The sequence below is a fragment of the Haliotis asinina genome, chromosome 1 (genome assembly GCF_037392515.1).
Source record: "Haliotis asinina isolate JCU_RB_2024 chromosome 1, JCU_Hal_asi_v2, whole genome shotgun sequence".
In the NCBI taxonomy this organism is placed as follows: Eukaryota; Metazoa; Mollusca; class Gastropoda; order Lepetellida; family Haliotidae; genus Haliotis; species Haliotis asinina.
In genome coordinates, this window is record NC_090280.1 from 9,539,021 (window position 1) to 9,551,829 (window position 12,809).

Here is a 12,809-nt window from a genome sequence, read left to right on the forward strand (position 1 = left end):
GGGGGGTGTTTGGTATTCCATGTTTAAGACATATTTGTTCATCACCCGAGCTCCCCACCCTCCACGGAGTATCACAAGGACAATGCTAAAAACAAGCGGATCTCCAGCTTGCAGCACCAAGGATACCCAGGTGATATACTCCAGCAGAAAAATTAAGAGATTAATAATTCTACCAGATTGGCCCATGAGCCATCGCCTTCTGGCATAGGACTCTAGGCAAAGTTCACGATAAACATATCAAAGTCAAGTCAAATATTGTTCCAAGAATAAGGGTGCCAAGACCATAAGTTCAACAATTCCAAATAAAAATTCTGTGCTTTTGTATATAATCCATGCACAGGGCTTGGCATGACCAGCCGATTGGTTGAATCGGGCCCATTCAACCACCCGTCTAGGTGAAGTAAGGGCCGAAGTGGTGTGTTGGGCAAATGAAACGCAGTTAAAAGCCCATCTGCCCTCAACCACCAGGATCCCGTCCTCCACCGACACGGGACGCAACCCACGGCAAACAGGTTGCCCAATTTAGTCGCCTCTTACGACAAGCAATGGGGTGCTGTGGACACATTCTGTCCCGGGTCCACACGGGAGAAGAGCACTTAGCGTTACCCAGCACCCACCACGAGGAGGTGGCTCTTCATGGGTGCCTGTAAAAACAAGTGTGATGTGAACACAACAGTGTGATATACACCTTTATTAGTGGCAATATAGGTGGCTTTTGTGATGTTCCAGGAGCTAGAGAGGCACACTCCTTGATACCATAACGTAAAGGTTGTCATCTGTCTGTCTGTCTCGTATACGTATTGAATTAAAAATCCAATTTTTGCTATTTTTCATTGTAAGTGTGATGCCGGCTAAATAGTTTTTTTTCCTTCATTATTAATTCGGTTTTGTTGTTCTACGTGTTTTTGTTTTTTTGTCCTAAGGGGGTCCAAGGTTGTAGTTTTTCCCTGGGGGGATTTTGTCAACTGGGGATTTGTCTGCAGACCGATTGAACATATATATTTCTGTGACCTATCGCGTGTGATGATTCTGTTATATCATTCCAAGGTGACACCTACAATACCTGATTTGCACCCAAAATGAACATGCAGTGCATGGACGTATTGGCTATTACCAGAGGCAGATCCTCCAGAGTTGACTGCAACATTGTGCACAGGTTGCTGCTCACTTCCTCCAGAAGGGGGGCGTACTGTTAATTCAGATACCTGTTAACCCAACAAGAAAGTAACATAGAAACATTCAGCTTCCTGAGGTTGCTAATTTATGCACATTTAAGGAGTGATGCCATTATATGGATAAACAGTGAGCGTCAGTTGTCATTTACAAAGCAAGTAATTTCTACACCCACACCTGCACCGAAAATTGTGGCTTGCACCAATTTTAGTGTAAGCAGATGCAAGTGCAGGTTATGAATATATTCCCATTTCACATATTCAGCGTGTAATTACAAAGCAATCCTAAAGAATCGTTATCATTCAAATTAGGATCAATATTTGTGAGGAAAGTTAGTTTCATATCTCATAGTGACATGTTAACATTAGGTATTTTGAGATATATCCTCACTCATTAAATGTTACCGGTTTACAACATGTGACCGCTCATTCGCTTGCATAGTGACACATGTGTTGTGACATACCCCACACTCTCAAAAGTATATTAGGATCATAAGAAGTGTGACTCGTGTTCAAATCAGTTTACCTTTCTTTTGACGACTAGGAAAATGATGATGGCGAGGACGATGAGACACAATGCGGCACCGACAACTCCAGTAATAATAACTATAGTTGAGCTTGTGGCTATTTGTCCAATTGCTTTATTTTCTGCAAACGGGGTATTCAGACAAGGTCAGACAATACGTCAGAAAACAGACATGTGTTGGTTTACTTTGAATAAAACAATCAGAACGAAGACTCAGCTGCAATGCAGTGTGGAACGTCAGTGTAAAAGAAAACTCAATACTGATCCAGACTGCACGCAGTCTAAAAGGCGTAATAGGGTGAAAAACATGCCCTGCATTATAGGTGGTACTGCTACGTATTGCGGATCGCAATCAAATAAGTACTTGTGATAACATACTCCTCGTTAGCATTTGAGTTTTAATGTAACTCACTGTTGTTGAGTCGGGTCACACCGCCGCAGCTGAGATTCCAGTGTTGGACTTGACAGTTGAATACCAGCCTTACCCCACCCAAGTGTGTTTCAGTCATATTGAATGTTATTGGTGAAAGTCTTTGATCTCCAACATGTAATAATTGCGAGGCGTCACCTGTCTGCAGAGTGAAGTTTGAATCTGCAGAACAGTGGGAGCCCCGGATATCGTAATACGCAGTAATGTCCACGGTCAGTGTCACCGCTTCATGCAGGGTTAGAATCTCTGTGTCCTTGTCACTGGTGATGTTGCATGCTGGTGTCCTGGGAACTGAAAGGACTGCATTTATTTTATTTATTTATATATTTTTTGCCAGAAGTGTATCAGTATCTTTGAAATTGTTAAAGTGTACTCACACTGATGCCAAGTTTAGAAATGCATATACATCTAATCGTTAATCGATAATCTGTTTAACTTTCGTTACATAACGCAGTCTAGGGTTAGTATCAGAATTCAAGCATTCTCAGTTGTAAAAATACGAACAAAGCATTAGGGCTGAAATATAAGTTTACCACAACATATAAATGACCGTGTGTGTTTTCATGCCTAACCTCACCTCAAAGAAAATATCACATACGTATAACATTGTTGACGGGTTTATATAAATTCGCAATTTTGACAGTGAAATTTCACATGTCTGTAATTAGTCCAGTCAATTCAAACAATGAGCTAAGTGGTCGTCCTAATTTCGAATGTCCACGGCTCACACATGTTAATTAGTCCTACTATCTACTGGTAAAATTGTGCCTTTCTCAGTGGATTACATTACCAGTCTCCCTGACTTTCATTGTAATCATCTTACACATGCAACCACGTCAAATAATCACTAGACCCTTATTTTATCATCCCCAAGCGGTATTAGAGTTAAAAAATGCTACTTGTCCTGTATTTCTCTCAACTGATTTCATTCACCTCATTACTCTAAATCACTACAACTAGTTTCTGTTAGTCCCAGTATTGACAGCGAAACTTCATAAAGTAACGGATTCGACACATGAGCCTTGATGTGTTTATTGTGAACATAGAACTCTTGGTTAATGTGGAAAATTCGAATCTAAATAACGCAAAGTATATAGTTTTACGTACTTAGCAAACACTTTTAATAATGAAAATACAAAAACTAAAAGGTCAATTCCTAATAACAGTAGATATATGTGATGACTAGAAAACAAGGCTAGATAGGAGACGTGTTAAGTTTCAAGAAATCTTGACAAAGCTACTTTTTTTAAAGCTGTGTGTCATGTTGTCGCATTATCATCCCTATGTTACCACTTGCTGCTTAGAGAGGGGGGCAAGCGTGATCGTATGGTTACTGCGCTAAATACGAGCACCAAGACCCATCATAAAAGAGGAAATACACGTAGTGATTCGATAGGTATAGAACAATTCACTCCCTTGCGTATGCGCCATTCCGTCTTGGTTTGAGAGTGACAAACAGTTATATTGAATGTTACACGATGAGAGGTCAGTGTTGGACTTAGTTCGATGTTGACAATCAGAAGAGGAAGTATACATATGCAGATAGGCCGAATGATGACAACTCAAGTAAATCCCTGTGTCCGTGTGTGTGTCGTCAACACAGTAACTAGTCTTATATGCCAGCCACTTAAACTGTGCACTGTAACAATATTATCCCAGTTGATAAGTAGGGTAACTATGTCAAAAGTACATATAAACTTTAATGGAGGGATCATGAGACCATAACAAGTATGGAGAATTTCAATTGAAAAGTCAATCATAACGAGTCCACAAGCGAGAAAGGGGTCAAACGACCATGTCACATGCTCAATAATGCCTCCATCGGCGTTGAGAACAGCAGTGCATCGACGACGCATAGAGCCTATCAAACGTGCAAGGAAGGCTTTGCGGGATGTCACGCCAAACTATGCTAAAGGTCAAGGACGTCATCTGAGGAAGACAGCGTAGACAGCGTAGATGTCGATCCATCTCATCCCAAACATGCTCTATCAGGGAGGGATCCGGTGAATTTGCAGGGCACGACAGTAGGTCAACGTTATGGTGTTGCAAGAAATACATGCAAACCCTTGCTGTAAGAGGGAGGATGAAGAAGATGGTGTAGACGTCGATCTGTCTCGTCCCAAACTTGCTGGGCAACGTCAACGTTGTGGTGTTGTAAGAAATCCATAGCAACCTTTACCGTATGAGGGTGGGCATTGTCCTGTTGGAATGTTAACCCATGGCCATGACGTTGCAGAAAAGGAATTGCCACAGGTCAAGTAATCTGATCCCTTTAGCCCACACCGATTACGTTGCCCTGAAAAATCACAAAAAGGGGTCCTTTGACATGTTGTTATTCCACCCCAAATCATCATGGAATCATCGCCAGAGCGATTGATATCCAAGACACAGACTTGTGCATTACGTTCTCGCACCCTTCTACAGGCACGTTGACGTCCATCGCTAATGGTAATGTTAAACCTGGACTCATCTGTTAAAACGACACTTCTCCACCATACCACAGTTGCAGACATGATTTAGACACCACAATCGGCGAGCTTGTCGACGACGTTCTGTCAGGATAGTTCTGTCGTCACACATTTACAAACTGGAAGGTGCCTCAGGACAAACATTGACTTTTTTTTAACGTGTCTAATAAAAAAATTGAACCCTGGCAAGGTTAAACTCCATTCCGTAAGTCTTTGATTCTTAAAGAACAAAAGTCAATGGATTGTGATCTGTGAACGCTGCAGTTGATAATGCAGTGGTACCTAGATACACTTCAAAATACTGTAAAACTATCAAAAGACCTAATGTCTCTTTCTCAATGGAAGAATAATTCCTTTGCTGTTTGTCAAATGTCTTGGAAAAGTATTTAAAAATGACGTTCAATTCCTGAGTCTTCCTCTTGAATCAGGACAGCACCTGCACCTACATCACTGGCATCAACTATCTCAAATTTTGGTGCCTGCAATATTGCTAAATTCATGAGCACGGCTTTGACTTTTTCAAGAGCAGTCTGACAACTGATGTCCCTCTGCAAGTTTACCTTTACCTCAAAAAGGTTTGTAAATGGTGATACAACATCTGAGAAATTTTATGTTAAGTTATGTTACGTCTTAGTTTCTTTTTTTTCACGTTTTATGTGTTACCTAGATCTAGTTCGTGGCCACAGTTCAAGAAATTTTGATTTCAGGTTTTGTATTTGATAAAAAGAAACACGTCGTGAAAACGTTGTTACTAAAGTAATGATTGGACGAGATTTTTGTGAGCATTTCATGAAAATGACAATGCACTTGCATCACGAGATGTCATCCCTATAAGTAGAGTCACCGAACATACACCGACTCATTCACGTTTCGACAGTAGCAACAGGCCACCATTATCAAGGGAGCAGAGAGACCAAACTTGAATACTGAATGCTGACCAGATTGTTGGAAGTCATAGTTCCGTTCATGTTCGAACAATATACCGCCTGCAGCAACGAGTCCAATCCACTGAATGCACAGCCGACCGTCCTCGCAGTGGAAGACCGCCCGTGACAATGCTGAGGCAAAACCAGCAGATTATCTATCCTCGCCTGCAAAATGGTTCTACTAGGTTTATGGAAACTGCACAGACAAGCACTGGAAATCACCATAGACCAATCACCACCGACACAGTGCGGAGGCGTTTGAGGCAGAGAAACGTCAGATGTGACAGGCCTTACCTGGGTCCGATCCTTACTGTTCGACATTGCCTCAAGCGACTCGCACATCACTGGAATTTTTCGTCCCCGGGAGTGGCGAACTGTAATCTTCTCCGCCGAAAGCCGGTATTGCTTCTCGACGGCTGATAGCAGAGTGAGGGTATGGCGATGACGCGGGAGCGTTTTGCAGATGATTGTGTCCTGGAAAGAGGCTCGTGGTGAGGTCTGAACACCATTGTGTGGGATGCTATTGCTCTCAGTCCCAAACTAGGCCCTTTTGTGCTCCAGAATATTAGTCGCGGTAGAGGAAATGGTGTAACACCTGCCCCCTATATTGTTCAAGCACTGAGACCTTCCTCGTGCCATAATGTGGTGACCCGTGAAGGTCCCGTGGTAGAATAGGCCTTCAACAACCCATGCTTGCCATAAAAGGTGACTGTGCTTGTTGTAAGAGGCGACTAACGGGATCGGGTGGTCAGGCTTGCTGACTTTGTTGACACATGTCATCGGTTCCCATGCACAGATCGATGCTCATGTTGGTGGTCACTGAATTGTCTTGTCCAGACTCGATTATTTACAGACTGCCGCCATATGGCTGGAATATTGCTGAGTGCTGCGTAAAACGTAACTCACTCACCCACTCGTTCATTCACCATACTTTGGTCATCGTTGAAACCATGTCTTCCAGCAGGACAACTCGCGTCCCCATACTGCCAGAGCAACTAGAGACTTTCTGAGTCAACATAGCATACACAGTCTTCAATTGCCTACCCTCAGTGCAGACTTAAACCCGATAGAACACACGTGGAACGAGATCCAGAGGAGACTCAGAGATGTGCGGCCAAGGTCGACAACTTGCACTGAACACTCTCAGGCGTACCACCAAGTCTGGGCCCGATGTTCCTGTGGTCTTCATCAGCCGTCTCATCCACTCCATATACAGACGAGGCAACGCTGTTCTCAACGCTCAAGGAGGCCATACACGATATTACCTTTCGGATATTGTGCATGTGAACGACTGTGTTTGGGTCTACAGTTTTGGGAAACGTTTCATCATTTACTGAACTCATGACAATAATCTTTTCACCCTTCCGAATTTGTTTTGCAATATATCAGTCCATGTTTTAACAGTAACTTTAAACAGTATGGACTGTTTTGCACAATCTAGTATAGAACAGTTGACTGAAGTTAGAGGCTGGTAACTTTCGATGGGTACTCTATTATTTTCCAACGGTATTCTATTTTATATGTCATATTTGGAGGCTACATCAACAACAGCTTGTACACTTGGTATGTGCTTCATTTGGATACGGTAAAACTAACCGAATTTAGTCACACCAGCACACTCTATATTCCACTGATTGCTGTCACATCTAAACACCAGTCCTACTTTGCCCAGATGGGAGTCCGTCACATTTAGTGTTACTGATGAGCTGTTGTCTGTGGCGCTTGGTACAGAGTCAGCTTCCATCAGCAGGGTTGTCACATTCCCAGTCTGGAGGGAGATGTTGTGGCCGGTGGAGCAGTAGTAGTCTCGTACGTCCACCGTAAGGGACAGCTCCTGGTACTGGACAAGTGAGTTAGTGTCCTGCTTACTGGAGATGCTACATGTTGGTGTCTCTGAAGCATTCAGACTTTAGAATCAAACCAAAAGTCAGTGAGAGAGCGATGGAAGGAGAGAAGGAAGAAGAACATAGTTTGAATTAATGAAAGTAAACAAATCAAATCTTTCATTGACATTTCTCACCGACGATGTATATGAACTATGCATTCAGAAGTATTTAAATGCTCCAACCTTCGCTTGTTCAGTTGTATGACGCCATAGGCAATAACATTTATGTTAAAAGAACGCAAGTTTTTTTATATTAGTTTGGGAAAGATAGGTCAGTGATTTACACAAGTACCGTCATCAATCAAGACATGTCGGGTAGTGTCGGGTACGCCACAGATTTTAACGAATCGATTCGGTTGGTCGGGATCGTCTGTTCAGACAAGAAACTATGTTGCTGAGGACTTACCGAGTACATGGATGAATGTTTTAAACCCTAACGTCGGATTCATGTACATGTATTCGAGTTCATTTCAAATTCACCGAAACCTTATCCTAAACAATCGACTTCGGAACAAGAATAGATATATGCGATGGCCTGCTCTTTTAATAAAAGACAGACTATATGACTTGACAGGCCACAACTTAAGCTTTAAGAAATCTTGACAACGCTACTTTTCTTAAAAGCTGTCGTGTTTTCGCATTTTCATCCCTATGCTTCCTGCTTCCCCGAGAAAGGAGCACATGATCGTATGGTTATTGCGTCACAGAACTGCGCCAGGAGCTATCATTAGATGAGGGGGTGAGTGAGTTCAGATTTATAGTCACATAGGCAGTATTCCAGCCATATCGTACCTCAAACTAGTTCTAAAATACGAATAGATATATATCATACATAAAATCCTCTTACCGAAGGGCAGTACAACTACTAGAGTATCACACCTTCAATAAAACTTAGCTAGCGTATGTCTTGAGTTTAGAATAGAACCCTGTTTTTAAGCATTTCAAAGTAGAAATGGGCTAGTATTCGCCACCAGCTGAAGGCAGATCACCATACCAGGATCCAGGGGGATTACTTTACTTTAGCTAACTCCATGGACCCTAGCTGGATTTACACCATCCCCTCAGCCATTGACTTTTATGTAGAATATTAGCAATACATTAACATGACAAAATACTACGATTACAAGCGTGGAAAACTTAAATTTACATCAAATGGTTTGGGACTTATGTACCATACTACTTGTACCCTTTCAGGAGGACACTAATTTCACGGTTGTATAACCATCGTTGAGGATACAGCCACTGATGATTTGAGATTACTAATTTAAACTCCCAATAATAAAATATTATCTATTTACAAATCAGTTAACAAATCTAATTCTTTTCGGAATGCAACAATGAAATGAGAACTGGTATTGTTAAAAAGATCCTTCATAGGTCATGATTTGAAATAGTTGTCAACTTTTATGGAAATACTCAATTCAGTCAAGCAAGATATAATTGACCGTGAGTCTTTATTCACAAGGGATACAAAACGGAGGATCCTCACCTTTTAGTATATATCATCTTACGCGTATGGGTCGTTTGTGGCCAATGCGGAATCATCGCATAATGGCCGCCTTGAATCTGGACTGACAACCCAAGTAAGTGTAACCAATATTGGGTTTTATTGCATGCAATTTATTGATACTCGCTTGAGTGTCCCACTTCTTTTGCATCAGATCACCAATATAAGACCCAATGGTAGCTTTATAATCAGTGTATGGAATAAGAAGTGGTGTCATAGATTTGTTGAGTGCTGCCTTAGCAGTAAAATCAGCCATTATGCTCAGAGAAATGCCAAGGTGGTTAGGCAATCAACAAAAGGCGACGTAGAATTGGCCAGTAGCAAGATCATTATATAACTGAATGATTTCTATTAAACGTGGATGTTTACAAGAAGGTTTTTAATAGCCTGAAGGCACGAAAGAAAGTCCTAATAGACAATCATATACTGTTTGTACTTAGGGTGTTGCTAAACATAATTAAAGGCAGTTAGTATAGAATGTGTTTCTGCTGTGAAAAGATCTGCTATGTGGTTATCGAGACGATATTGTTTACCAATACCAATGGCCCAAGCCACTGAGCCACCATCCATGCACCCATCTTTAAATAGGCATTTATATGCATTATATTCACTGTTCAAATTATTATATTCCTGCTTATACTGTAATTCATTGGCTCCTGATTTTCTTTAAAATATTGTGAGAGTTATGTCGACTTGTGGAAGAGCCAGTTGCCAAGGCGCAGAAGAAAAAAAAACACTACAGAAGTATATTTTCCAGCACAGTGTCGGTAGTAGAAATGAATGGTTTATTTATGTGCCCAATAGGGGGACCAATAGATTTCTTGTTGTATAAATCGTCCTGAAGGGGATTGAAGACACAGTTATAAGCAGGGTTAGATTCATTGGAGATTCGAGTATAGTTTGGTAATATAACTAATATAAATGTTAACTAAGATTTGGTAATGTTAAGATAAATATACAGCAGTTTGTAAAAGATGGTTCGTCGGCCTCGGAGGAGAGACTATCTTCAGGAGAGGTTCTCAAGGACCAAAGACAATGTCTTAGACATTGATACTGGACAGAATCAAGTAGTTGTAGGCTGCTTTTGCGGGCTCCACCATATAAGATGGAGCCATATCAAGTTTCGAGAGGACCAGTGACATAGGTGCAGGGCGGAGGTGGCATGATCCCCTCGCTACTTTGAGTTGAAAATAACTTTCAACAAACCTTGTGCATTCAGGAATTTCGCTTTAAGGGATTTAATTTTTGGCAGAAAGGTTAATGGGAGTCGAAAATTAGACCTAAGAACCTGGCTTCCTTTGCAGCCATGATATGGGTGCCATTTAACAGTTCAGGGTCCTTATGTCGTATGTATTTATGACTAAAAGTATACAATTTGTTTTTCATTTGGAAACTTTAAAGCCTTTTTCAAGACACCATTTCTTGCGCTATTTAAACACCTCTGCGGCACCCGTGGCGAGCCACCTCCTCGTGGTGGGTGCTGGGTAACGCCAAGAGCTCGTCGACACCCCCGTAGTGGACCCGGGGGCATATTTGGTTCACCAACCCGTTTGCCGTAGGTTGCGGCCCTGTGTCGGTGGAGGACGGGAGTCTGGGGGTTGAGGGCATTGGGAGCCTGTAATCGTGTTCCCTTTGCTCAACACACTCCTTTGACCCTTACTTCACCTAGACGGGAGGTTGAATGGGCCCGGTTCAACCAATCGGCTGGTCATGTCGAGCCCTGTGCATTATCTGTATTTGCACAACTTATATTTTTAAACCGTGTTGTTAAATTTAGGCCTTGGCTCTTTTGGTTTCTCAAACACCCCACTCGATTTGACATATATCTTCTTTAATTTGCCTAGAGTCTTAATGCCCAGAAGGCGATGGCTCATCAGATGGGCCAATCTGGTGGGATTGATCTTTTCAAGATTTTTCCTACTTGAGTATACCCTCCTGGTATCCCTGGTGTCGTCTGTTGGAGATCCACAGACATGTGACATCGTCCTTGTTGACACTCCGTGGTGGATGGGGAGCTAGGAAGGTGAATTATATCCATTATGATCATGACACCCCCACTTAAAAAACGATCGCATGAGTCTGATGATTCACTCTCTTCGGACGATGAGGCTCCAACAGTTTTAATCAACCCTGACAATTGGTCTCGTTTCCTTGTCTTGTTTTCAGTGGATAATGGCCCTCTGAAACTTAATCCCTTTGCCATTGCGAAGGGCATTGAAGGTTTAGCAGGCGAAGTACAAGGAGTTACAAAACTACGTTCCGGTTCTTTACTTATCGAATGCAAAAAACAGATACAATCCAAAATTCTGCTCTCGACCAAGTCTCTTGCAAATGTCCCTGTGACGGTCTCTCCACACAGGACATTAAACACCAGTAAAGGCATTGTCCGTGATGCTGGACATTGCCTTTCGGACATGACAGAAACTGACATAGTGACAGAATTACATGCCCAAGGGGTGACAGATGTTAAACGTTTCACTGTCAGAAAGAATAATGAAATCATTAAAACAAACACTTATCTGTGGACATTTTGCGTTCCAAACCATCCCAAATCACTGAAGGCTGGGTACTTTCACCTCAGGGTTGAGACGTTCATTCCTAACCCCTTGAGGTGTTACAAATGCCAAAAGTATGGTCATGGCTCCAAGTCACGCCATAATCCACCAGCGTGTCATCATTGTGCCGGAAATTGCGAAGATGGTAATCTGTGTAACAAAAGCCCTGTTTGTGTCAGCTGTTCTGGTAACCATCCATCATCTTCTAAGGACTGTCCAAATTGGAAGCTGCAGTCTAAAATTTCCAGAGTAAAACATGAACAGAAGATTACATTTTCTGAAGCAAAGAAGATTGTGCTTGCACAAGAACAGCCTGGTCAGACATATTCCGCCACAGTTTCCGCTTCACTTCAGGGATACCAATCGAAACAATTTTTTTCATGTAACTCTGTCAGTTGTCAAACTGACTACACTTGGACAAGGAAGTCAGCACCTACTTTATTACCTGTCGAAGTCCATGTGAGGCCTCAAAAACAGAATTCAAGTTCACAAACGATGTCTTCTTTACAAACGGACATGGTATCTTGTAATATGGACCCAACTACATCACAGAAACAATCATCAAAGTCAGATCAACGAGCCAAATCAGACAAAAATGTCAAACAAACTGCACAAAACAAACACAACCCGTCCACTGAAACTATCAAAAAGTGTCACAGTGGCAGAGCTCCGAAGGGAGCGGACAATCCAGTTAAACTCTTTAACAAGTTTGGATCCCTTGAGGACATGGACGTGTCCGACCATAGCCATGGTAGGACACATAGCTTGTCTCCCTCAAGGAAGTTGAGGGGTAGATCACCCGTCCATCCTCCGAAGAAATGATATCCTCGCCTATCATACAATGGAACTGTAGAGGACTTACAACCAATTTGACTGATTTACAATTACTATTCCAAGATTTAAAACCGTCAGCGTTGTGCTTACAGGAAACCCATCTGAAACAGACAGATAATTTTGATCTCCGTCAATTTAATACATACCACTCTTTTTCTCCTGGAGGAGATAAGGCTTCTGGTGGAGCATCTATCCTGGTGAGAAACAATGTTATTCATAGCACAGTACCCCTTAAAACAAATCTCCAAGTCATCGCAGTACGACTTGCATTACAGGTTGCTTTTACTCTATGCTCTTTGTACATACCGCCAACATCACCTTGTCAACTGTCTGATCTTCAAGCTCTTTATGACCAGTTACCTAAACCTTGTTTAATCATGGGGGATTTAAATGGCCACAACCCACTCTGGGGTAGTACTAATACTAACACCAAAGGTAAATTGCTGGAGGATTTCATCTCGAATAACGATTTATGCATTTATAATGATGGTTCACATACATATTTA

At 41.9% G+C, this 12,809-nt stretch overlaps 1 protein-coding gene across 1 annotated transcript; it reads right to left on the minus strand.

Annotated features, from left to right (window-relative positions):
* Positions 1 to 602: 602 nt before the first annotated feature.
* Positions 603 to 12,492, minus strand: LOC137289838 (uncharacterized). The gene is made up of 6 exons (XM_067820884.1): positions 12,450 to 12,492; positions 7,119 to 7,415; positions 2,111 to 2,419; positions 1,699 to 1,811; positions 1,115 to 1,189; positions 603 to 644 (listed from the first exon to the last, which is right to left on the minus strand). The coding sequence occupies exons 1-6, from the start codon at positions 12,490 to 12,492 to the stop codon at positions 603 to 605; spliced, it is 879 nt and encodes a 292-aa protein (XP_067676985.1).
* Between the last annotated feature and the right edge of the window lie 317 nt (positions 12,493 to 12,809).